General features: G+C 46.0%; 1 protein-coding gene across 7 annotated transcripts in view; it reads right to left on the bottom strand.

Annotated features, from left to right (window-relative positions):
* Nucleotides 1-27,595, bottom strand: part of cyth1a (cytohesin 1a) — a 40,503-nt gene extending 12,908 nt beyond the window's left edge. For 2 of the 7 annotated variants that reach the window (XR_009928234.1, XM_062448973.1), the window contains exons 1-2: nucleotides 22,230-22,561; nucleotides 660-742 (exon numbers count right to left, since the gene is read on the bottom strand). Coding sequence is in view for 6 of the 7 variants with exons in the window: in XM_062448973.1 (XP_062304957.1) it covers nucleotides 660-742; nucleotides 22,230-22,305 (159 nt within the window). In the remaining variant the exon portion in view is untranslated. Of the gene's footprint in view, nucleotides 1-659; nucleotides 743-8,380; nucleotides 8,579-13,250; nucleotides 13,478-22,229; nucleotides 22,563-27,401 lie in introns of those variants that run through there. The other 5 variants (XM_062448963.1, XM_062448974.1, XM_062448954.1 and 2 more) reach the window with 5 other exon arrangements.
* Nucleotides 27,596-27,793: the final 198 nt, after the last annotated feature.

Genomic DNA, 27,793 nt, shown 5'->3' with positions numbered 1-27,793 from the left:
GCCACAGAGACAATTTGACTTATTTTGCAATAGGGAAATCTAACCTCTCAGATTTGACTCCTGGCTCACTCAGTGATGGGGACACTGCTCAACTCCCAACATCATTTTTGTTACAACAGGAGACAAATGAAACAATGTTCCATGTTTGAATGTTTTCATCCTGTACTGTACTGTTCTGTAACTCAGTAATTAACCTGGCAGCGAATGTCCTTTCCCCATGGGTGTAGAGTATGTTCAAAAGTAAAAGCATGCTTTTACACAAATGACCACATCGGTAAATATAAACTGTTTTACTAGAGTAGAAGTGGATTAGCTCGGAAATGCCAGACATTCCACACCAGCTGAAATATTTGGAGGAAATTTGAGTCTTCTTGGAGACGAGGCATCTGGACGCAGGCGGTGCAAACACGGGCGCCGACGTCAATATTTAACCACACAGCAGAAGAGGCGTGGACGGCAAGGAGGTTGGCCAAGCATCTGGACCTTCTGGGGCCACAGGGAAGGAAGGGAGGCCCTCCACCCTTACTCCTCCAAATCCCTTCTCCACCACTCACCCCTAGCCACCCAGCCCTAAACCTCCTCTTAGCCACCCCTAAAACCTCAGCCCTAGAGAAGTTTCTAAAATCATGTTGAACCAAAACACACACACACCGTATTACCTGAATGTCCTCCATCAACTCCTGCTTGCGCCGGCGGATGTTCTCCAACTCCTGCTGCTCCTCCGGAGTGAGATCGTCTGGGACTGAGGAGCAGAGAGACAGTCAGTCAGGACAGACAGTTAGGACTGACACTTAGTAGTGAAACGTTAGGACAGCAGTTTGGTCAGGGCTGAACCGAAACGCGGCCTTATATTCCTACACCGCCACACGATTTTCCCCCTCAGGCAGCAAACCCACGCTGAGGAAGACGTCCATCCGATCGTTTCACTACAAAAAGGTTATCGAATGCCCAAGGCGAGGGCTGTGAAACTAAGTGATGGAGAGAAAGCAGAGAGGGATTGAGGGAGAGGGTTTTGTTTTCGCAAGGCGGAATCAATAATATGGAGAAACACTAGCGAGGGGAGCGATGGAGGAGGACAAGGAGGGAAGGAGGAGGCTTCTTGCATACCTTACACGAGAAGCCAGCTAGGGGAGAGAGCAGCACTGCGAAAGCCTTGATAAGTAGCAGCTGGTGCGAGGCAACGGGAGAAGGACTGGGGCCCGAGCAGCCAACCAGCAGTTTGTTCTGTGTTTACAAACACTCTTAGTGTCAATCATGTCCACATCACAGCTGGAGAAGCAACAGCCATTCCTCGGCTCTGGGGCCCAACAGACAACACTACAGAGTACTGCACCTCGTGCCAAACTGACAACACTATATACTAAAAAGTCCTGCTCCTTGTTGCCCCACGCTGACAGTGCTACACACTAGATTCCTACTCCTTTGCTACAAGGCCATCTCCGCTCTAGTCCTGCTAGGTTTCAGATACAAAACACATTATTATCCACAGAGTTGGAACACTGTTTCAAGCTTTATCTTAACTTTCACGAGTTAAGATAAAGCATGACACAAGGCCTTTTTGACATGACTATCTAGTCTTTATACCTGCAACACTCAGGAAGAACTCCACCTATCAGGATGAGACAATGAAGTGATGATGTCATCAGCTTTCTTCACATCGACCTCTAAACTGGTTCAACCGACAGGTTTTTTGATGGTGTGTTTCTACAGAAGGAGCACAGTGTACTCTCGGAGATAATAATCTGTGTGTGAGAGTGTGAGCGTGCATGTGTGTGTGTGCGTGTCTATAGGTGTGCTTGTGTGTGAGAGTGAAACCAAAGGCCATTCAGCAGTGCTGAGTATAAGAGCCAGGCCAGCACTAGCATGGCAGATCTTAAAAGAGTTGTCTATCTGTCACTGCCTTTGGTATTGTTAGATCCCCAGGGCCAAGGACGGAGGGAGGAGCATAGTGTCCTGAATGATGGCCTGTGCTGCATCACTGTATGGAAGTGTGTGTGTGTGTGTGTGTGTGTATACGCATGTGACTTCAGCACGCGCACCACTCCAAGCAAAGTGTCACCAGAAGTTTAAAAACAGCAAACGTCTTATTGACCAAAAATATGTCCCAGCATTTTAGACAGGAAGCCACAAGCAGAAAATACTAGGTACATTCCTCAGTCCATTATACCCAAAAAACATTTCTCTCTCTCCCAACAGATAGACTCAAGGGTGACTTCCCCAGTAGCAGTGTGACCAGAACCCTCGGTGACCTCTCGTTCCCCCTCTCGTTCCCTTCTTCCTAACCCCACCAGGAGTGGGTCAAGGGTCAGGGGTCAGGCATGCTGGCTGACCCATTAGGGCACCACAGAGCCTAGCCTTTTAAAGAGGTGGAGGCCAGTGGAGGGCTGACCCCGACACATCATCCAGGAACACTTATCCATTATTACTACTCATTCCACCAAACACTCGGAGCCTAAAAAAAACCTAACCAGCATTAGCACTCCTGCCTCCTCCATCACTGCCTCCTCCATCACCTCCCCCTCCCCCCACCCACACATTTCCTCTCTTTCCCTGAGGGACAAATCCACTCACTCGATCATTTCAGGATGACACATTGGCTCTGTGCATAATCCTGCTATAAAATGCAGAGGTAACCTGCTCGACAGACAGATTAGATTCCCTCAGCTCCGATTGGCCACTCTATCCCTGCAGTGAACGCTCTGGGTAGGTGGTTACAAATGGCCGTTTACAAATATGTAAAGATCCTGCCACACAACACAGGCTTACAGTGGTCTGCAAGTCAACCATGAGAATGATCACAGGTATATAAGCTACACACACGACCTTGCTCTGCGAGTTCTGAGCATTTTCATACAGCTTCATTTTTCATGAGGCTTTCCCGGGGGTCCCCCTCACAGAATATAGGAAATGCAAAGGCTGAAACGATGTGATTTGAGAACGCGTCATTTATCATTCAGCGGAAGTCCTACAGAAAACAAATAACGAAGTAACACTGCATAATTAAAACAAGGTATCTAAATAATAAAAAGGCATGCCAGCCCAAACACCTCAGGGGGACACGAACCTTGCCCTCCTAGAATTCATCTAGATGTCTGGTAATCTTTAAACAGGAGAGTAATAGACAAAAAGGATCTCAAACAAGGACCAGGGAGTGGGCCTTGTCACTTAAGGAAGGCTTAACACCAACAACCACTCACAATCTTGCCAACATCTCCTGATAACCATGGAAACTGTGCACTCTTTGATCTATTTCTTACCTGTCTAGGTGGAAAGTGGTTGTGGTGGGGGGGGGGGGGGGGGGGGGGGTGACAGGCTCTGGTACTGAGTTGGACTCACAAAGAGACTAATAAATAAAGAGTCTGGCCTGGGTTTATCAATTCAGCTCCCATAACAGCAATAATCTTTACATAGTATATAGTCTTGAGTGCACAAACGCATACACACACACACACACACACGAACAAGAAGTGCTGATAAACCTGAGAACCCAACAGGGTACATTTCATGCAGTCTTAAATGTATTGGCTTTGTCTCACATCGATTGAACAAGTCAATGTCACGGAGAGTTCACCCAGAACGATGTGTGCTGAACAGCACACACACACGGGCACCAGGTTGGTGGAGCTGCACATACGTGACAGAGGACGCGGTACAGGACTGCATACAGGAAGCGTTGCGAGACACGACACAGGACGTGACAAAGGACTCAAATCCCTCGTCCTGAAACAGGGAAGTCCTACCGGGGTGGAGGACACAGAAGATCCACAGCCCTCCTGGGCTGGCCTGCTAGCATGGCTAACCACAGCCCTCCTGGGCTGGCCTGCTAGCATGGCTAACCACAGCCCTCCTGGGCTGGCCTGCTAGCATGGCTAACCACAGCCCTCCTGGGCTGGCCTGCTAGCATGGCTAACCACAGGCCCCCGGGGATGGAGACAGACAATGTGACAGGCCAAGCTTCAGGCTCGTGTCCCAGGAATCCTGTAGCATGACAGGCCAAGGAGGAGACCAGACACACGCACGCCCCACCCAGGCCTGGTCGCTTGCTCAAGGCTTCTGCTTCCAATCCGACAATGAACCGCGTGAGGGTGGGAGCCTCCCGGCTGTGCCAGCTCATAATGGCAGAGAGCTACCAAGCGGGTGTCATTTCCCAGAATCCCGTTCATCAGGCGGGGGAGGGGGGGGGAGCCCATCCACTTAACTAATTGCTGAGGAGGGCATGTCTGGATACTGCTATCCTACAACACTGATTAGGGTTGGCTGTCATTCATCAAACCCTTCTGTTTGTCCGGCACAGAGCTGATGCACGATTCTGTCTACAGCTATGGATAAAGTGAGACAGAGGAGGAGAGAAGGAAAGAGAAAAAGAGAGAGACGGGATGAAAGAGGGGAAAATAAAGAGATGCAGTCAAAGAGATTCCAACTATTATGAAACTTTACATTGTGGAGAAAATGGAAACAGAGGTATGAGAAAGTGGGAAAAATGCTCGACATATTCATAAAAGAACAAGTAGGAACATTTAACATTTAGCATGAGCTGTATTACTCATTTCCTAGCTATTCTGTAACTAACAAGTTGTCCCGTCCGAACCTTGACAGTCCTCAGCCCTGTCAACCAATGGACGGGCAGACTCGGTTCAGCAGGAGCCAATCACAGAAGCCTGACAGCCATCGGGCCACGGTGAGTGTGTGAAGTGATTTCCGTGGGCTGCGAGACAAACCCAGAACACCCACGTTCTCTCTCCTCTTGGCTTCGCATCGCCCGGAAAGCAGTTCATTTAAGGGAAACAGGCACACAAAGACACACTCATCTTTTTAGTACACACACACACACACACACACACACGCCCCAGGCTCCCACAGTCTACCCCCTGCTATGTTTGGCGTTGTCAGCACTCCACAACTGTTGTTCATCAGTAGTTCCAATAATACAACAGTAATACTATCTAACACACAGTATAGCCCTTCAAACTCGGGTATATTTTCAATCCAAATACAGAACAGAATGTACACATGAGAATCTGCGGGGGCCCGACAGGAAGTCATGAGGTAAACACTCCAAAGGCGTGAGATAGGAGAGGCAGACACGCCGAGGACGCCAGGAGAACATAGAACAGTATCAAATCAAATACAGAATATAAAAAAGGTTCTTTTCGAGACGACTGAAACGCCTGGAACGTTCTAATCTGGGGTTTGACCTGCTATGCTCATTTTTACAGAGCACGATTTAACCCCAATTGATAAGTGACCTATTTGAGCATGTATTTTCCAATACAGTTACTGTAAGTGTCCCCAGACACGCTTTCTCACAGAGTGTAGACCACATTTGAGCTTCTTGTCTTCTTGTCTGGGTGCTTTTGTAAACAATGTTCTCTGTGGCTGAGATGAGGGGAAATAAAGGACAGGATTTTTTGCATACCGCAGAATTTCACAACTTTCCAGAACGGGTGGAACTCAAGTCCAAAATCTGGTATAAAGCGCACAGCATGTACCCGTAACTATGGTAATCGGAGCTGAAACCCAGTTGTAATGTTACTGACCAGGGCAACTGCACCTGCAGAGGCCCCAAGTACCCCTTACACACGGACGGGTAATTTGGGACTGAGGAGGGGGAGGGGGGTGCTGACTAGGGAGATGCCAATTATACCACCACCCTCCCAACATGTGCAATGCCCTCGAAGACGCAGCCTGATTGCCATCTTGGCAGTAGAGGCAGACAAACTCATTTCTATTCATATCACTGGAGAAATCACTGGAAACCTGGAAATGAGGATCCCCAGCGCCCAGAGGTTGGTGCCCCGCACATGTGACCCACTTCACAGCTCCTCTCACCAGGACTGCAACGTGACAGCCAAAATAATCCAGGACCCTCTCTCCTGTCAACCTAGCGTCCCTGGAGCGCTATGGGATCACAGCATCGGAGAGTAACACACCCACAAACAAACAAACAAACAAACACAAGTGTTCAGTGTTAGTGTCGGTGTGTTCAGTCCTGAGCAACATTACTCATGAACGAGTGAAGAGAAGTCCAGTTCAAAGCCAAGCGCCCCCAGTGTGTAATCCCCCGGTTTGCTGGAACAGCATTAAGTAGATGGAAACGCTAGTGAATATGAATGTTGACTCCGGTAGACTGCGTCTGCTGACTGAGGGAATATGTAGAACCAGGGAAGTGAAAACATTCACTCAGCAATCTGTTTATTAAAAGGGTGCGTGTGTGTGTTTGTCTGCATTTTGATGAAGATCAAGTCAAATGGCTGATAGAACTAGACCGGTACGCAACCACTGGTTGCTATAATTAGTAGGTGTGTGTGTGTGTGTGAGAGAGTCGGGACTTAGTTCCCAGCGAGATGTTTTGTTCTCCTTATCTGTGTCATGGAACCAGACGCCATCTGGTTCCTTCACGGTGTTCCATCAGACCTGCTCACCCTCCTCCTCTCCTGCTCCAGCCTCCATCCTTTCCTCCCTCACCCTACACTATCTCACCATTTGATCCTTTTGTCTTCCAGACCAGTCTTATCTCCCAAATGTAACCACGAGCACCAGCCCCCACCACCCTCCCTTCCTACCATCCCCCTAACCCCACAGGGAGAGCATCCAGCATCCCCTCCCTCCCGCCCCCCTCGCCTCAGCTTCCACCCCTGGCCCCAGCTCCAGTGCCCTCCCTGGGGACGGCTCCCTATAGAGTCCAGCATCGATCTCCCGCCTGGACCAATCTGCCTTAGCATGCTCAAGAAGGACCAGTGGGCTTTGCACTGAGATATAATGCATTTAACAATGCGCACGCACACACATAAGCACGGGCACGGGCACACACACACACACACCGAGAACCGTTCCATTAGACCGCGTCCGAGTGTCTATGGTCTATTAGCAGTTGCCTGAACTGTCTGCCTGGACAACAAAGGAGGTCTAGGAAGCTTGTGATCTGAGGGAAGTGTATTAGGACTGGGATTCTCAGGGGGTCCCCACCCCCCTTCCTGGCTAAAGACAGGACTTGACAGCCTTTTACAGAGCATAGCAGGGCTTGTGAAGGAATGCCATTCAGCAATATGGGCACTGCCCCAAATGGACTGCCCACCTCTGGACCACAGACCCTGACACACACACACACACACACACACAGGCACATTGACTTGGTCACACACACCCTGCCTCACTCAACAATCAGAATCCGGACACAATCAGGGCAAACCAGGAGAGGGCATGGAGGAGGTAGAGGCCAGTTATGGAGGGGGCAGAGCAAGAGGCAGAACAGGCTCTGTGTTTGGCTGGGGAGGCGTGGGATGAAGAATGGCAGGAGAACACAGAGACAGTTGGAAGGCCAGTGGGATGATCACAGCTCTGCTTTGTGTTTGGAGAGCACACACACACACACACACATGGACACTCAGGACACACACACACACAGTGAACATTCCTTTACAAGGCCAAGAGGCCAGCACTGCGTCTCCTGACTGTAGGTCTCCCTCAGTCATGTCTCCCGTGTGTGTCTCCCTACTGGGTTTGTATTCCTGAGGTGGACGTCCTCACAACCTTGTTCTCTCCCTCAGAGCTGATGCATAATCACCTCAAAATCCAAAGACACCAGAGCAACCTGACGTCCATTTCATTTTCCAAATGAACCTGACCCAGTTTCTTACCCAGACCAAGGATAGGTCACAAAATACAGCTCGACCCCCCGACCTCCCCCCCCCACCACCACCACCACCACACACACACCTCTGGTCAGTGACATCTGACCCAGCCACTGACCCGGTGAACCAGCCATGTCATGCTGTGTGCTCCTCGGTGTAGCTGCGTGGCTGACCGACACCGCAGACAGGTCTAAGCAGCAGCATGATGGTTCTACCCTCGCAGCGCAACACCCTGGCTGCTATCCTACAGCCTGTGGCTCATCAGTTTGTATTTACACAGCTTTGAACAGGTCCTGATCTGCTACTATTTGGCTAAAACGTAATACTCTTGTATAGGTTCACTTGCTAAAACAATGCAAGCAGTCTATAGACTTACATGTCAACACACACACAAACAGGGACATGCATTCAGTTCCAGCTCCCCAATTGGGAGTCAGGTGGCTGAGCGGTGAGGGAATCGGGCTAGTAATCCGAAGGTTGCCAGTTCGATTCCCGGTCATGCCAACTGATGTTGTGTCCTTGGGCAAGGCACTTCACCCTACTTGCCTCAGGGGAATGTCCCTGTACTTACTGTAAGTCGCTCTGGATAAGAGCGTCTGCTAAATGACTAAATGTAAATGTAATTGTAAACTGGGAACCATTACAAACTGGTGTCAATGTAACTCACCTTAGGCCAACAGTGCACAGACACATGTCTTATTAAAGTATGTCAAGCCAACGTTTATCAATAAGCAAAGGATCAGACTAACCTGAGACCGAAATTCTGGAAACTACCAGCTCTATGCCTTTCAGGAACGCTCCTCTTCCTCCTCCTCTCCTCCCCCTCTCCTCCCTTTAAATCACTTTTTTTCCAGAGATGAAGGATGTCATAGTCCTTGCTTCTGTCCGCTATTCCAGGAAAATACTAGTAAGCCAGATGTCCACATGGTAGGTGGAGAGAGAGAGAGAGAGAGAGAGAGAGAGAGAGAGCCAGAGGCTGTGCCTAACCTACTACAAAAGACACTCAGTCTCCACAGCCTGCTCCAGTCCTAACACTCCGCCACAGTCCATCTGGAGAGATCCCTTACTCACTGCCCCTCTCTCTCCATAGCTCTCCCTCTCTCCTTTCCTGTCGCCATCATTAACTTGGAGGCTCCCCCCAGTGGCCGTTCTCCATCCTGCCTCCTCTTCTCCCACTCGCACGCTCAAACACACACATGCACTGTTTCAGAGGGGGGTTTCTGTATGAAGCGCAAACTAACTCCGTAGGCAACTGGAGGGTACTCCAACTGTCATCTATGTTGTTAATAAAGCGGTGGTGGCGAAGAAAACTTGTTTCCGGCAGATGTATTTCAAACGAACCTGGAGACTTCTGAATGATTTGTCTGACATCGGCCATGAGGCCATGTTCCAGAAGCCTGAAGATGACGGGAACTTGTGTCGAGTCAGAGTCTTTATCATCACTCTGAGTCATACACTTTAAATGGGCCTTACCTCAACACCCAAACACTGGAGGAGTCACATTCCAAGCTCACCTAAGAAACAACACCTGGCACACAGATAGGGAAGGGAATGTGAAGGGAATGTGAATCGGGGCCCAGGCTGAAATGTAGGTCGTTAATGACTGCCAAAGCTTCTCTCCTTTAAATCCCCTTCTAAAATGATATGGGTATAAAACGAGGTTTCCCTGGAGACCGTACTTTCCTCTACAGGAGAAACAGAGTGGCAGCTGTGAGACCTCGCCTCGCATATCATCCTGCAGATACCGTCTGGGACTCCTGGAGGGCCAAAGACTGGAGAATGTCACCACCAGAAGCTATCAACCATTAACACCACCACGTTCACGTAACACTGTTGACTGTCCGTGCTCAGACTACGTCCTCTTCATCACGCTACGTAACCAGCTCAGTGCATGGTCACCTAAGATGTGGCCTCGTTGTCTAGTCAGTCTAGTGGGTGATGTGACATGCATGACAATGCGATTCCTACGTACAAGTGCTCACCCTGATCATAAAAAAGGTGCGCACGGATGCGTACGACCAATCGGCGCACGGATATTTCAAACCGTCTGAAAAGAGGCCATAGATTGGAGACACACAAGTTTGGAGAGCACCCGCTCTCCTTGTGCGGACAGGTCTGTAACAATACACTGTAGTGAGCGTATTGTACGACAGCAGTCTTGTGCAAGCTGTGGGGGTCTGAGTAGCAATGCTGCCCTGTGATACAGCTCACACCAAGGGTGTAGCCCGGGTGGGAACCAGAGTTGTAGCCCCGTACAGGACAGCCAGAGTAGACAGTGCCTCTGGGCTAAACACACACATGCTCAGCTCTGTAGAGCTAACATCCGGACTCAGGCTCAAGTCAGTCTCTGATGACAGATTGAATCATTTCAGGTCCGTTACAGTCATGCAAATATCTGTCTGTCCGCGTCCATATAGTTGTGTTTGATCTCCCTTTCTGTCCTGCCTCTCACTCGATGGATGTTCACCACAGTCTTCCTCCACACAGGGGAGTGGACCTGGCTGCTATTCGTGATTCACACTGTCAACATCATGACTGGCTGTGACCGTACACACGGTCTGTTCTCTTTGCCTGTGCTCTCTGTCTCTCACTCACACACACACACACACACACACACACACACACACACACACACACACGATGAAGCAATCACAAAAGACTACCAATACAACAGAGCTGGCAGACAGGAAACACAATGTGTGTATTCTCGTACGTGTTCCCTTCACTATGAGGCCACTAACCAGGCCCTCTCCAGCTGCAACCTCCATGCACACGCTTGAGATTAGAATTAATAACTTATTAAATCAAAATGTATTTGTATAGCCCTTTTTACAAGCAATGTCACAGAGGGCTTCACATACATAGAACTGCCCCTCAACCAACCTAAACCCTCAAGGAAGACAAGGAAAAACTCCCAGAAACACTCACTAGCGGGAGAAAAAATTGAAGAAACCTTGGGAGGAGCTATTCAGTGAGGGATCCCCTCCTCCAGAGACGGTTAAAGAGAGGTGCAGAACACAGGCTTAACATATTCATACAACAGGGAAGTGTCAATGGGTGTTGAAACACCAAACATCAACCACGGTGATACAAGGGGTTATAAATATTATGCCATGCTGCAAGAAGACATCCTGTCAAGCTGAATGTCTTCAACTTCCTGTTTTGCTCACCACTTTCTCTGTTATCTGTAGGTTTTAAGGGGAAGAGGGTGCTGTGCCCAAACCCAACCAGTCCTTTACCGTGAAACAAGAGTGGCAGAGGCCATGTCACAGAGTCTCTTAGTAGACACACAATACCGCTCAGAACCCTGGCCGGGGGTCACGGAATCACCGTGACCCCCGGAGCCAACTCCCGACGGCTTCACCAAAGAGCCTGCATCAATGAATTGTTTAACTCTCGGACAATGTTTCTATGGTAGCTGAACTTTCTCCCCTCCCTTTCACAGCAACACACTAATACAACAGAGATGCACAAGCACACAAATACCCTTCAAATAGCTTCTAAAGCAAATGAAGGAAATAACATTGTAGGTATCCTAACATGGATAGAAACTCGAGCCTTTCACTTATCTTAAAAAAAAACGAAGGGCAAACAAATCATGCGCATACCACGCCTTTCAAACAAAGTTAGGATAGGTAATAACACTGGAGCTGGCACTGCAGCCATTTTAAACACCCTGGCCCTGTCAACGGCTGATAAGAGCCATCTACCCCACAATTAATCAAATGGAAGCTTGTTGCTACCTGCACTGTTATTATAATTTTTTTAAGAAAGAAAAAATAAAAATAAAAAATGGTTGAGGAAAAAGAAGGGCAGAGAAAGGTTTGGGACAATAAGGAGAGCAATGGGAATGGAGGAAGTTCGAAGACAGGGACAAAAGGTTGGTTCAATTGGTGTTGCACGTGTCCATGTGACTGTCTGTCAAACAGAATGGGGCCAGTAAGGGGGGAAACCTTATCAGCTCTGGGCCCAGACATCTATGGCGTGAAATTAGTGCCAGGAGAGCGAGCTCTGTAAAAACGATTTGTAACTTGCAAAAAAGATTTGTGTACTTGTAAAAAAAGTTTTGTGACACAAAACTTTTATTTACAAGTACACAAATCTTTTTCTTCTACGAAGACACAACTTTTTTTTACAAGTACACAAATCTTTTTCTTCTACGGAGACACAAAACTTTTTTTTACAAGTACACAAATCTTTTTTGCAAGTTACAAATCTTTTTTGCAAGTACACAAATCTTGCCTTCTTCTACGGAGACACAAAACTTTTTTTTGCAAGTACACAAATCATTTTCTACAGAGACACAAATCTTTTTTGCAAGTTACAAATAGTTTTTACAGAGCTCGCTCTCCTGGCACTAATTTCACGCCATAGACATCGGCCTGCATCCCTGCTCATGCTGCTTTGAGTCTCTCTCACCCTCTTTCTCTCTCTGATTAAACTGGGTGACCTATTTATATAATTTGGATATAACAAGAGAACTTCGTTGGACTTGTTTTGGATATCAGCCAAGGCAGAGCTCGGCCTGTGAGATGACAGACATCCTGTCTGTGCTGCTCCCATGTGCAAAAGCAGAACAAGAATTAGTAATGGAGTGGAAGGAGAGAAGAACATGTGACTGTGGAGAGATGATAATCAACACACCACCAGGGCAGGGAAGCAAAATCGCATTGTTCTAGAAGGCCTATTAGCTCTCTCAAGCTCTGGTCATTAGGTCTCCATTAGTGGCAGCCACATGTCATCCAGACCACCCACTTCTACTTTGCAGAGACTAATGGATCTGGGCGAGAGAACGTTGACTGTAGTTCTGTCCTTTTCCATGTGCCAGGGGGGTAGAAGGCCCGGTCATGACCGCTGATGTAGGGGTTCTCACACAGAGCCAGCAGGTCATAACAGGATCAATCAGTCAGAAGTTCACTGTTCACAAGGGTTCATTGTAACATGATTAACCGTGATGCAACCTAACAGAGCTGGCTTAAGCTTCCCTGAAAAGGTGAATAATACTATCAATATGGTTGACATCAAGAATATAGAAAAACAAGAATAATAGGGATCTGCAGATTCCAATGGACATCAAGGTGAAACAGGGCCATGGGGACTGGGGAGGTTTGCATATTGATATTGTTCTACTGAAATGTCTAATTGAAGATGAGATAGTCAGAAGGAACTCCAAATGTCCGAAACCAAATTGTGGACCTGCTCTCACACCTGTTGCTGAAGCTGACCCAAGTTGTGGATAATTCACTGAACTGAAAACTGAGCTTTGTTGCAGATGATTGACTATAACGTACTGTAATAATCTAATGTCCAAGCAAACATTACACACCTATAGTGTAGAATAACCTACACATAAATGATTAGCCTACTTCCAAATTCAGAAACACTCCTTGGTCACTCTTAGCAGTATGTTCGTCAGCTAATTATGTAAACAAGGCGAAACCAAGACAGTTCATGCATACGCAGGGCCACTAACTTCAAGCTACACACCTTTACGCCGCGCGCTCAACTAAAAGACCATACAGAAATGACAAAACATTGACAAATCACGTGATTTTTATATAATGTAAATTTGTGGTTAATCTGCAACAATACATCAAAACAGTTGTTTCAATTTCTTACCGACTCCGTCTTCCGACTTCAAAACCATTCTTTCGAATCTTTAGTATTCCCCAAAGAATTAAATACTGCGCTCCGAAGTTTTATCTTGAACTATAACTTGTAGTTCAATATTAACATATGAATCAACTTTTACTTTTAGACACTGGAATGACGACCGTAGTCTACCGGATAATACGAAGGAAGCGAGCTCAAGGGAGTGGTTTCGAGGACTTCAAGCAGCCAATCTTTTCAGCAGTGAGCAAGTCGGTGAAGCAAATGGGCTGGCCAGATGACGCGCCCGTTTGCCGTGCGTAACGATTCCGCCCTGTTGTACAGGGCCGCGCTGCGTTGTGCTCAGTTTCACAACCACGCACACAAGTACACTCACGCACGGGCACATTCACACACAGAGACATACATACACAAACACACGCACACACACTCTGTTGTTACGGAGGAAAGCCGCGGAGTTGGGTAGGGGCAGGGAAAGAGATTGACAGAAACAGACTGGCTTCTTGACCACACTGCTAATCTTTGCAACATTACTTAAGCACTTAAACTGAAAATATTGATTGAGGTGGTGGATAGAGAGAGAGAAGGTTCAAAGTTCACACTCATAGCAACTGACCACAAGAGCAACTAGAGAGGGTACAATTTCTGGGGAAATTGTAGGGTGTGCTTGCTTGTGTCGGTTGCACAGGGGTCTGTATATTTGATATAAAAATGCATAGGGCATACTTATTATTTATAAAGATTACATAGATTTAAAAGCATCTTTTTTTGCTGTTTATTTACAACTTAAAATACGAGTGAAGTGTAGAATGAAATATGATGTCTTCTCATTTCCCCTGCAAGAGGCAGCCTCATAGCTGAATCAAAACGAATACATTTGGCAGACCGGTGTAAAAATGGACCTAATCTCTATGACTTAAACGTCCTTTTAAGTTTTCCCTTCTCGTGATATTTTCAGGCATTTAGCCTACTCATATTGCATTCATTCATTAATAAAGAACCCCCTTTGAAGATTATTCTACGACGTTACCAGCAGAAGATAGACTCGCGATTCAAACAGTACCATCTGCTAACTGAAAATATGGCCCCAAAAACGTAAATAAGCTTGACATTTATTTAGTGGAAAATCGCTCATTCATAAAAAGCTCACTGGTAGCGATCATTGTCAGTAACAGCGCAAAATGCGATATAGCCCTGTGTGGAGAAGCTGCCCCGGTAAATTCTACTACAGTACAGTACTAGACTACTGCTGTGTTCGTCTTGGTAGTGATTGCGTTGGTTGAATTCGATTTAACGTTCCGTTGTACGGTTTAGGCTGAAATGAATTATTTTCATGAACAGATTGACAAAGTTTAGGCTGTGGCAATGAAGTTCAGGTTAGTAGTCAGATAGTTTCACCGATTGAAAGACTTTTGATTTAAGTAAGGGGAGTGCCAAACATGTTCTGTTGCCGTTTGACTTCCTAAACAGCTGTGTAGCTTAGATGTTTTTGTAGTGTCTCGTGTAGGCTACAGCGTTGCAGTTAGCAACACTGGTTTGAAACCACAGGTAATGATAATTTCACCAACAAATCGTGTACTTGTAATGTCATAATACATCCTACAACGAAAATGTATTTGTGAGGAATGTTTATTTTAATGATTGAAAACAGATGCATCGTAGACCACTGTAGTATGTGTTGCCCGGGTAACAGAGGCTAATGTCATGCTAATGCCTCAGTGAAATAGTAGACTACCGTTTCCGAAAGTAGATGTGGGCCTACTTCCTTAATAATATCAGCTAATATTGTACATTACATTTTACAATTGTGTTTCAGATCACAAAGTAAAATAAGTAAATAGTTATCACCCTGGCCTCTTTGCTTGGGCGTTTCTGCAGCTGCCTTGCAGTAAAGCTATAGTTAGCCTAGCTATCCCCCAAGTTAACAGATGCGAAAGAATGTTCTGATACAGGTAGTCACGCGTGTTTTCGTCGACGTTAGTGACGTAGTGACGTAAGTAACGTCAGTGACTGTGGCTAGCAAATTAGCCACCGTTAGCTTCACTTTTCGCCACAAAAACGTAACTTGAGCCTAAACCATGCAACGGAACGTAAATCTCAATGGAAGCAACTCAATCGCTACCAAGACTAAACTTTTGACACCTAGGTTGTCTATGTAGGCCAAATATTGACTGAGTTTTAGGGGGGCTAAAAGAATAATAATAATAATATATATGTGAGAGAACAAAGGTTGTGCTCGCACCGAAGGCTTGAGCACACCCAATAAGCTACTCCACCTAAGTGGTCCTGCCATGGCTTGCAAAACCGCCTCTGTTAATCTCAACAGCTAGTTTAACCCTTGTGCTGCTTTCGGGTCACATGACCCAAAGGTTCACAACGAACCATCGTTGTGTTTACCCAATTTTACCCAATACAAAAACAAATAAAAATAATTTTATTTTAACCTTCGCAATGTGTGGGGTCTGAGACAGCCCAACGGTTAAAAGAAAATGCTTCACTTTGTTTTTGTAGGCGGTAAAGTTGTCGCAATACGACGGTGGGTCACAATGACTGATGGGTCAGAATGACCCGAAGATAACACAAGGGTTAAGGAGAAGCAAGGTGCTATTATCCCTGTTTGCCTGCTGTATAGGTCCATCTGCTTGGAGATTTCACCTGGCATTCTGTTTGTTAAATGGGCTGTGACCGACAGGGAATCAACCCTGCACTGTTAGTTGTTCTATTGTACAGTGCTGAGGATGTGTAGCACACCTGCATCACTGTACAGCAGAGCCTGTCCCTGCTTGTACAGAGATAGGACAGGGGGAAGAGGAATGCTGTCTGTGCAGTTCTGGGAAGACTGTGTGCGTCCTTGTGGGTGTGTATGTATCTCTATCTCTCTCTGTTATCTGAAGAGCATCTTCGGATGGGAGAGCATAGGGTTGGAAGAACTCCTTTTTCTTCGAATGGCCTCTACTTCTTATGAGGATTGATAGAAACAAGAACCTTTCGTTGAGGAATTATCACTGAATGCCCCAGTTGTACTGCCCAAATTCAAGAAGGACAATGTTCTCAGTGTAGACCAGCTTGCCAGCTCACACAAAGATGTATTCATTGTCTGCGATTCATCCCCCAAGCGCTGTTGTAAATACGTGCATAAACTCAAAGACAAGCCATATGTGAAGAGTCCTGACCTTATTCTTATAAGAAGGCATTAAGATATTGAGCACTTAGTTAAACAGTAAATGCGCTGTACTCAGACAGATCCACATCTCGATTTACATCACAAACACAAAGCGAATGATCTGCCAATGGGACATTTCATGATCATGTACCGTAAATGTCACACTCTTTGATAAAGTGTAAGAAGAGTTGTGTCTTTGTATGTTGAATCATGCCTAAATGCACTGCATTAAATCAGCCATGCAAATTCAGGAAACAAACAAAAGACTCTGTTTTGTGAAATATCTTCTTGACTGCATGCAATCTTTGTTCTGTATACAAACTTAAATTATGTCTAATCTGTATGGTGATATACCCTCATCTACAGTAGGTGTTGCACTGTTCACTTGAGATGTCGCCACACTAATATGGGGAGTCAGATGGCTGCGGTGAGAAGGTCGGGCTAGTAATCAGAAGGTTGCTAGTTCGATTCCTGGCTATGCCAACCAAAATGACGTTGTGTCCTTGGGCAAGGCGCTTCACCCTACTTGCCTCGGGGGAATGTCCCTGTACTTACTGAAGTCGCTCTGGATAAGAGCGTCTGCGAAAAGACTAAATGTAAATGTAATGTAATATCACCGTGTGTGAAACTGATGCTCATGGTGACATACATCAAGCCAAGCCAACTCAGACAAGATTCAACTTTCACATTTTTAGGGTGAGTTTGTTTTCATAACAGCACAGACACCGGCTCTGCTATTTGTGGAATGTTATGTTTCCTAGCATTGTTCCTCAAGGCCATGTTCGCTCCTGCTGCACCATGGGATAGGTCGGGAGGGCTAAGGTTATGCCGATGACGTCTGAAGAATTTTGAAGCACATATTGTTTCGGTACAGCAGTGTTCACTACAGACGGGGCAGGACTTACAGAGAAAACTGAATCTCATTAAAAACACACACTTTAAAACATACTCATATACAGTGTCAATTCAGGAAGTCCCTGCTCTGCCTTGTCTGATACAAACAGTAACACACAGCCATGTCCCATTGTGAAAGAGTTTAGGCTGATTGACCTGGCTCTGAGGCCAGCAGATTATGGGCTTAAAGGGAGCAAAAGGACTGATCCAGCATGAAGAGCATTGTTCTCACGTTATAGGGGCGTTAGCCAGGCCTCTTGACACAACAGTCCAGCTCCCACACCTCATCTGAGCATGGCGACATACTGGTCACTGACAAACTCTGCACTGAACAGCATGGAATCATACTGTGACAGTTGTGAAATTGTCAGACAGAAATGGATAAAACAAAAAGCAACTTTTCGAAATGTTCGACTGGATCTTGGATTGTAAACTACTGAACATGGCCCCTCAGGAAACAGAACGTGCATGTCTCGAACCAGCAGATTATACATGGTAGTGAAGTGACATCTGCAGGTGACGTGCATGTACTACAGGTCCCAAGCCTTCACAAACGGTATCAATACAATTTGAATATGGTTCTCTAAGGTAGAGTCATAAGTCTTGCCAGATAAACAATAATGGGGATGAGCACACAGAGAGAGAGAGAGAGAGAGAGAGAGAGAGAGAGAGAGAGAGAGAGAGAGAGAGAGAGAGATGTGAAGTCAAGCATGTACCAGTGTAGCTCTCCCATACATTTACCCTTCTAGACTAACTGCAAACTGCAACGACATGTCTGATTACACAATGCAGTCGTGCCATTTAAGATCCAAGGTGACGACGTGCTTTCTCAGGCTCTCCTTAAACTGAGCATTCAAACCAAAAGCAGCTGTAATTTTCCTTGCAGACTAGGTGAACGCCTGCGTAATTGCTCCATTACTAACATGACTCATAATAGAACTACATTTGACCATCAACTCATGAAATGTGTTTGTGTATGGGTGTGAGAGAAGGTGACAGAGACACAGAGTGAGACAGAGAACAACAGAAAATAAGAGAGCACGAGAAAGAGAGAGAGAGAGAATAAAACAGGAGACAGACAAATAGTAGCTCAGGTTTAGTCGTGCTGAAGCCTGAGCCTGAGGACGGATTCACTGATTATCCAACCATGTCTCTGGCAATGAGGGGTAGTTGGGTTTAGTCAGCTAGCTCAACCATGGTATACAACCCACCCCAATATTGTGCTCATTAGGAACCTAGACTTGTGGGGCTGTGTGGTACTCAAGCACACATGCAAAGAAACTCATGCACACAATATGCATAAATGAGAGAGAGAGAGAGAGAGAGAGAGAGAGAGAGAGAGAGAGAGAGAGAGAGAGAGAGAAGGCGAGGGAGATAGAGAAAGAGGGCAACAGAATGCAGGGTACTAGGCAGTCAAAAGCTCCAGTGTGTCCATGACCTCGCTGATCAAAGCCCTGAATAGGGAGCGTGAAATGCAGGCACCTCCTGACTAAGCAGTTCTGCTGAAGCCCAGCTTGGGTTCGGGTCACTCATTGACATCCCCCTACCCCGGGCTATGACCACTGGTGCTTCAGTTAGAAAATACTGCTATTGCTGCTGAGGCTTCCATCGCAGCCTTGAAGCTTCCTTGTACACACATCACACAACGGCGCAGTCTTTTTTGTCGGTCTCCACCTCTCTCATCCCTCCAGACATCATTGCTCCACCCGCTCTGTGGATGACATAGATCCATGGGGATGTCTCTGGAAGTCACGACATAGGCTAATGTATACAGTACATGGTCTAGTCCGCTCTCTCAATACCTGTACTGGGAAGGTAGTTATTTCTCATCTCTATACTATCTCTGTACTTACCCCATTGGCTGCAAGTATTATAACACTGTCTATGTGCACACTATTTCATGATAGCAGAAGCCGTGATAAAAGTTGCCTGCTATTTCATACCTCATAAATAAAAATGAAGCATTTGGAGAAAAGGGAGCTCCACCAAACAGACATCTTGGCTTTGAAGACCTGGGCTTTGTGGAATCCATGTGCTGCTGTTTGGATTCCCTCATCCCTGTCTCTGTTATGGGGCTGGCAGACACATTCTGTCTGACAGCCTCAGAAATCTCTCTCTCAGTCTGTTTGTCTGTCTGTCTGTCTGTCTACCACAACAGAGTCCCTCAGTCTTCCATAGGTATGGCAGCACAGCATCTGAGACTTCACACCAGATCATTTCTTTGTGCAACGGTAAACAGAGGGTATGTGAAATATGCCAACCTATATTTAAATTTGTTGTAGTCTGCAACAAAAAAAGTTTGGATTGCTAATAGCAACATTCAACCATCCACAGATACCACACCTGCTCAAGTTTCCATCTTCTCAAGCCAACCCCCCCCCCCCCCCCAAATCAGTAGATAGGATTATCCTTCCTCTCAAGCTACTTCCTGGTACAGTCCTTTACAATGAGCTGATTTAGCAAGTAGGCCAAGTATATGCTGCTATAAGCTGCTGACATAGAAGGTTCTGTATTCCCAGAACTGGAGGTAAGAGCCACCCCTGTCTGCCCAGCTGTCTCTGGCTCCATGCTCAGTGGAACCCACAGGAGACATGGTAGTCCGACGCCAACGCGCCGGGCAGCTATTAGGCCCTCACACCTGCCTCGGAGCACCACAAGCGGCCTCCAATTACCCTGATATGAAACTGCTCGTTATCATTAAACCCCTCTTTTAAACTTTGGTTTGGATCCAGTGGTAGACTTGTCAGTTGAATGAGTCACATCCCTCCTGTTAGAAACATCTAGAGTTTCAGTTGTAACTGAAAGAGGTTTGACGTCTGTGCTGTGCCGTCTGTGGACTGTGTATGTTCTCCAGGCCAAGAAACAGATCCATTTAAATGAGTTATTATATAAATCCAGAAAGGGGGGAAATTATGAATCATGTCTCACAGGAAGACCAGTACCTGGACCTCACAGATATAAATAAATAACCTCGCTAATGAATACTTAACAATGCATACTTCCTCTGTTGGACCTCTACTGTGTGGTGCTGCAGCTGACTTCATACAGCTGGGGTGAGTAGTCGGTGGTGATATAATTAGAGATTCCTGTCCACCCATTGCATGAGTCATCCTATCCAATAATCACTCATTTAACCCCCCCCTCCTCCCACACACACACACACACAACACACATGTGCACACACGGTCAGTCACCAGCTCTGGTGCTGACAGCTCAATTCATGCAGAGTGGATGCTTCCCCGGCAGGTGATGTGAAGGCAGAGTCCATGGTTCTGCTTCCTGGCTGGTCTGAAGCCTGTCTACATGACTACTTTGCTCTCCCAAACCTTCCGTCACCACAGGCCCAGCCTCGGCCGACTCAATCCCCAGTACGGCACGACCACGTCATCAGGACGCGTCACTGTGGGGAGTCAGGTGGCTGAGCGGTTAGGGAATCGGCCTAGTAATCAGAAGGTTGCTGGTTCGATTCCCGGCCGTGCAAAATGACGTTGTGTCCTTGGGCAAGGCACTTCACCCTACTTGCCTCGGGGGGGAATGTCCCTGTACTTACTGTAAGTCGTTCTGGATAAGAGCGTCTGCTAAATGTCTAACTGTGACAACAGGGACCTCAACACTGCTCACATAGCATTTCCAGTTGAGACTTCTACTTTCTCTTTTCCTAAATCGTTTCTCGCCTTCACACAGCACCCTGCTGCTGACTCAAGTGTGCGCTGAAACAACACACCACAAACAACAACAACTTCTAGCTAACAGTCCCAAATTATTATGCTCAACAGCACGCATTCCCTACGGCACTCTCTCCCCATGTGGCAGGAAAAGAAAATCACCTGCTTCCTAGTCACTCACAGTAATAAATGATGAGGTTCTCATATGTGTCTGTGTCGGTAAATGAAGGCAGTGTCTAATGTTAACAGGGTATGGATGATATAACTCCCTGATATCTAGGTTCCGAGGCAGGGCCTGTCTTTCCTAACGTCTACTGTGTGCTTGTCCTCTTAACCTGTAATTACAGTTGGAAGTTAAGCTAATCTGGGTTCAGGAGATGATCCAGGGTAAACATTGCCTTGCCCTTTGTTGACTGGGAAGCAGCACTTCATTCGAGGGAAGAATGAGCTGTCTGGCATACAAGGGTGTCTTCCTGATGAAATGTCACAGCTGGGTTAGGGTTCACTGGGGTTAGAGTAAATGACATTGTTGGTGTACAAATGCACTGCTGAGTAGTCGCTGTAGACAGTGTCTTAGAATGAAGCCATGGAAAGTCTGAATCAACCTCTATGAGACCTACACTCGCAAAGCTAACAAGGATGTTGTGGGTTCTGTGGATATGGTGGAACAGAGGTGTGTGTGTGTGTATGTGTATGGGTGCGAGTGTAAGGGGTGGGGGGGTGGGATCTACTCAGTAATAGCATTAGCAGGAATCACTCCACTCCCACTCTGAATTGAGTCGAGGAGTTATGGCTTAATCCAGCCCTGATTAGTTAGTCAGATCAAACAAGCTCTCCCTATATCTGTGGGTGTTGTTACTGTGCAGACCACGTGCTACTGGATAAACCACACACACATATACACACAACTTTTGGCTACCATACAATGTTTTTTTTTTCCTGATAGTGGCCTAAAGCCTAATATGTAACAGAATGTATGAGGAACAGTTAAAACCTTCATTATCCGCAAACAGGATTCTCAACACAGAACCGATGTACCGGTAGATGATAACCCAATATGTCTAAATGACCCATTACAGATGATTAATATCCACAACTAGGTCAACATGAGTTCTACAAGCCTACAGCATGTTTTATACTTTTAGTAGGAACTCTTATATTTCTCCACATTTCTTTTTGCACAGAGCCCAAGTACGCCACCAGAGCAGCCCCACAGACTGTCTGACAACAGCCACAGAGTAGGTTACCTTTGTCACTTGTCCTTACCTGTAGGTGGGGCCTTCACAGTGGGGCACAGAAACGCCTGGAAACTGGACACACAAAGGTCACTGACGGTTCCCATAGCTCCACTTTCAGAGGATCTGTGTGTTAGTGTGATTTAGAATATGTGTGTGTGGGATTGTGCGCGTGTCCTCTGTCTCTGTGGTTCAGGATAGGTGTAGAGAGGAGGTCCAGGCTCCCTGTGTGCGTGCGTGTGTGTGTGTGTGTGTGTGAGATGCTCCACTCCTTGTACAGTATGTCTCAGCCTGCCCGTCCATCCATGGAAGAATTCCTCATCTGGACCTGGTGTGTGTCACACTGTTAAAGTAGTCCGCTCCTCTCCCCCCTTCTCTCTCCTCTCTCTCTTAGATCTTAGTCTTCTTCTTCACTGTATAGAAGTCTCCACTGCTTTCTCCTTCCCCTTTTTGCGCTCTCTCTCGACTTCTCCTCTCACTCTGTTTGTGCTTCCCTCTTTTTCGTTGATGTCCTCCACCCCTCCCCTCCCCCTCTCTCTCTCTCTCTCCCTCTCTCTCGCTCTCTTGTTACTTTGCACAGTAACTCTGCGAGATATTCTTAGACTTAACAGATTGCACTCAACCATTTTCTCAGGCTGTGTGCATGAGAACAGATTAGCACACCTTAGAGGCAAATTTGTTTCCCATTTGCCTCCTCATTCAACAAACACGCACACACACACACACACACACACACACTCACAAAGGCACACACGCAATATCATGATTGTTAGCAGTGCAACCGAGCGTCTAAACCGCATACTGTCTTTAACATTGTTTTGAATGTATTCATGCAGACAAAAGCTATTAAAAACAATACAAATTCAAATGATAATATCAAAAAAACAAAAAGAGTGAAGTGCTTGAGTATTCATATGTGGGCATTTGCAGTGAGAACCTAACGCAACAACATGACACATTGTTCAATAGCAGTGCGAGTTCTGTCCACCCTCTCTTCATCCTCTAGTTTATCGTCTGAAGCCTTGTGTATGTACAAATCAAGATTTCATTGTTGCTTGGCAACAAGTTACAGAAATGAGTTATTCCCGAATGGGAGTCAGTGAAGCATTTGTTTTGATTATGTTATTCTCTTTCACCCTTAGAGTTATTCACAAATCAATATTGGATTTCATTTTCATTTCCCCCCAGAAATGAAATCCAAAGCATCACAAACACCATGAGAATGGACTCCATTCACCTGTCACCGTGGACCTGTCCAGCTGTCAGTCACACGGCCTGCCAAGATTGCTCATTAACAACGATATCTATCCCTCTGTGTCTGTCATTCTGCACCGGTCTCTTCTCATCGGCTTATGAGACAGAGCCCTCAGAGCAGTGAGAGCTCCGTGACTCTGACTGAGCAAAGCGACAATTAGTGAGGAGGTCCAGGGGGCACAGCTGGGATAGAGAGGGTGGGGAAGAGGGCGGTGTGGTGGCAGCTCCGAGCCCAGAGCTCCAACCCCGGCCCCGTGTCAAGAGAGGTGAGCCAGGGACAGATGAGACACGAGCTGAAGGGTCAGACCGTTATCTAAGACCCCCCCCCCCCCCCCTGTCAGCTGCAGCTGTATGTCATCCAGAGGAACAAGACTGTCACAGGACAAACTGTGACACACAGCATGGGCCAGTCAGCACAAATGTAGCTTCTGCTTTGGTTTGGTTTCCTTTCGGGAAAAAAAAACAAAAAAACAAGACAAGAAATTGCCTCCTCAGCTGTGTTCTGTGGTGGCTCTTTGCAGAAGAACAAGCTTTCCTGACAGAAACTTCCTGTCGCCACCTGCAAGGGAGCATGGGACTGAAAACTGGTGGGCGGAGGGCTTGGATGCTATAGTCAAAGGGGAAAAATCATCGGTTGTCGGCTCTGTGTGTGTGTGTGTGTGTGTGTTAGCCGTCTAGTAATGGGCATGTGTCACTCTCTCCAAAGTATATATGTGTGTCCTAATGAAGCTAATGAAGCCAAATTGCTTCGGTTAATGATGATGGATACAACCTCATTAAGTCTGAAATAGACCCCACGAGTGATTGTAGTAAGCAATGCCCATACCACTATTACACTCAAATACTCTCACACGCCGTATCAATCCAAAGCAGCCATTTATACCCACCAGTCACAATGATTAATTGAGGAAAGGGAAGCCTAAAGCTGGTGCATTGTTTGAGCTCATTCTTACACTGCTGCTGATCTTTAACATATACATTCATACTGCAGACAGAACACTGGTACATATACAGTACACACACATACTACAGCAGTCCGCTCATCCACACACGCACGCACACACACACACACACACGCGCAAACAGACACATGCTTAAGTATGCAACATTTTGAAGGTTTCAGAGAGGAACAGAACTGTGCTTCTCGGAAGCATGGCCTTGAAGCCAGATCGAAAACAGCTGAGCGATACAGATCTTCTCGTGCATCAAATGTCATACCACACAACTCTCACTGACTGAGCTGTCCCAAACAATCAGCATCTTTTGTTATCAAGCCTATAAGTCATTTATCTTGACTGATGAAGCGTTCTATAAAAAGTTACCTTTCTCGCTTCTGCTGTACTGAAAGTCATTCCTGTTCATTGTGATACAACTCTGCCACCCAGTGGATGTTAAAGGTAAGACGTCAGCTTGAAATCAATTTAACTCTGTAGTGTTGACACAACATGTTGAGAATCTGTGTTACTTCCTCAATTAGTGTCCCTCAATGTGCAGATCAATCTGTGGGTGACACAAAAACAAGCCTTGAAAGATCCATAGGTAATACATTTCAATACAGCAAACTCGTTCCAGGCTAGTCTGAAAACAAACACACAACAACTGAATGGAGAGTGATGTTATCTGGATGCTGTCAGAGATTCCTCAACCAGCCAGAGATCCTTGTTAGCTGCACAGAACAGTGTTGGCGGAACTCCCACACAGCCACAGCGGCCTTATGTAGCACCCCCTCCATCCTGACTAACAGCCACCAACACCAAGCAGGAGAGAGGGTAGCTGGATGATAGGGGGCAGTGATGTTCAGGCTGAATGCTTACAGTGGGTACTGACGCATCCGGTTTCATACGGACGCACCCATGCGATCCTTTCACATCCGCTCAGAAGAAAAGCATCTCGTTTTCATCTCGTACTCATTTGCATGTTTTTTTTGTTTTTACCACAGGATGTGGCTAGATGCTGTACAGGGATTTGGCACGTGGTTGCTTCTATGATTTCAGTCTCAGCGTTTCTGGTGTGAGGGCAGAGGGACTAATACAGAGCTGCCAACAAAGACCTATCTTATCAAATGAGTCCAAGGCCCGGTAGGCAAGATAGTAACCTAACAACAACAAAGAACCACCCACGTCCACCCCTGTCTTTTTTGCAAATAAGGGAAAGATTGCAGATCTGTCTATTGACAGTATGAAAAGAAAAAATAATCTGTAATCTAACTGCCATAACCGCAGCGACCACATGCACCCGCTATCACACCTGAGAAAAACAGCATGTGTACAAACCAGGTCGCTGTCATTGTACTTCCTCCTCCATGTGCACAGAATCATAAACGAAGCAATAAAAACCTAAAGCACAGAGGTAGCACAATTCCATACAAAGAATAGATCTGTTGACGCTCTACAGCGCTCTGTCATTATGTAATTCAAGCCAAGTAACCACACCCAACACAACCTCTGTTTGCTTCGAGAGCTCTGGCTGGACTGGCTGAGAGTATCGACCACAACAACATTAGAGCAGAGTGAGAAAGTAGAGATGAAGGTTTTAACCCTTGTGTTATCTTCGGGTCATTCTGACCCATCAGTCATTGTGACCCACCGTCGTATTGCGACAAATTTACCGCATTCAAAGACAAAGTGAAGCATTTTCTTTTAACAGCTAGGCTGTCTCAGACCCCCCACATTGCAAAGGTTAAAAGAAAATTATTTTAATTTGTTTTTGTATTGGGTAAAATTGGGTAAACACAACGATGGTTCGTTATGAACCTTTGGGTCATGTGACCCGAAGGCAGCACGAGGGTTAATAGGATAGTATCTCTAACTCTCCTGGTTCTCTCCTTTCCTCTCTCCCACTAGGGACACCCACACATGTGGACAATATCTCGACAATTGAAGAATACCTTTGTCCTTACAAGGTTTCAGCTATACTGAATAGTCACTTACCCTCAAATGACTCACAACTCACTGTTTGTGTTGTGAGCGTCACTGAATGAGTGTGTCATGAACATGCTGACTATATTACTATGTCGTCCTCAATCTTACTCTTGACATGCAACCATATGCTATATTATAGGCATGATAAAGCTATGAAGGTGATTCCAAAGAACTCAAAACAGATTCAAAGTGTGAAAATATGACTGCAGACAACAGTGATCTTGTGTATAAGTGTGAAAGTACAGAAAGTGACATCATTTCACCAGCACCAGGCCTCACCATTTGAATAGAGCTTCAGATGATATCTTCCAAGGAGGCCATTGCTGCATGGTCTATTTTGAGATGCATTAAGCACTCAGCCAGCTAACAGATAAATAATTTAGATGAAACCTCCATCATAATCAGGAGCCGTTGGGCCAAGGCTGTGGCATGACATCATGAAGGATGACCATGAAGCCCACATGATGTCATTTAGCCTATCTATCAGTCATTTCTCTAATGATATTTGTTCTCATTATGGTCCTGTTTACAGTATCTGGTGCCTGCATATCCTGTCTATGATATGTTATACAAAGTCTCAGATAAGACCAATAATTATTTTTTTTTATACAATAAACAAACTTAAAATATATATTTTTTTGTAAAGTGAATATGTTTCATTAGTCGATACCAAGTAATGGATATGTCACCGATCATTCAGTTTATTCAGAGAATATTTCATATATAATCACGCCGTTGATACAGCGTGACTGTCCATAATTGTGTGTATTTTTCTATCCCAAGATTTCCACAAGAGCTATTCTATAGCCTACCTGCTGATCAGGTAAGAAGACCAGACAACTTCCGCCAATATTAAAAACGGACAAATCACTATTGTCAAAGCGTTAGAGAACCAACGTTCCGTGAAAACCAACGCTTTGACAATTCTTATTAAATCGTTAATGTATAGCAACAAACCGCCACACGGCTGATTGTAGGCCTAATAAGGTACCAAACTATGTTGAATCTCGTTATCGTAAACCACCCACCGTAATTCTCTCCATCCATCCCGACGTTGCTGCAGGCTTAACCTAGTGTGGTGGGTTTTCCTCTGCGAAGTACCTGCCTGCACCCAATGTGTTTCTTCCACCCACGCTTGTCCGGAGTCCGCCTGGTCGTAGTACAACCTCAGAGGTATCTCACTTTCTTTATTGCACGTCAAGTTTGGTCATTTTACGTGAAATCGTTGGTTGATAAGATACAGCAGTAGGTTAGAGATGCGTCTGTCCATCCCTTCCTGATCTTCCAGACGGCAAACATAGCCCCGCCTTTCAGAGATGATGTCACGAGGCTTAACTTTATTTTCTGTGAACTTGTTTGACACGAGTCACTAACCTTTATTCCCTTCCACAATGTATAGGGGTTCGCCATTTACAAAACT

This window comes from Osmerus eperlanus, chromosome 2 (genome assembly GCF_963692335.1).
Source record: "Osmerus eperlanus chromosome 2, fOsmEpe2.1, whole genome shotgun sequence".
NCBI lineage: Eukaryota > Metazoa > Chordata > Actinopteri > Osmeriformes > Osmeridae > Osmerus > Osmerus eperlanus.
Note: the sequence above shows the minus strand (reverse complement) of the source record. Positions and strands in the feature narration are given on the sequence as shown.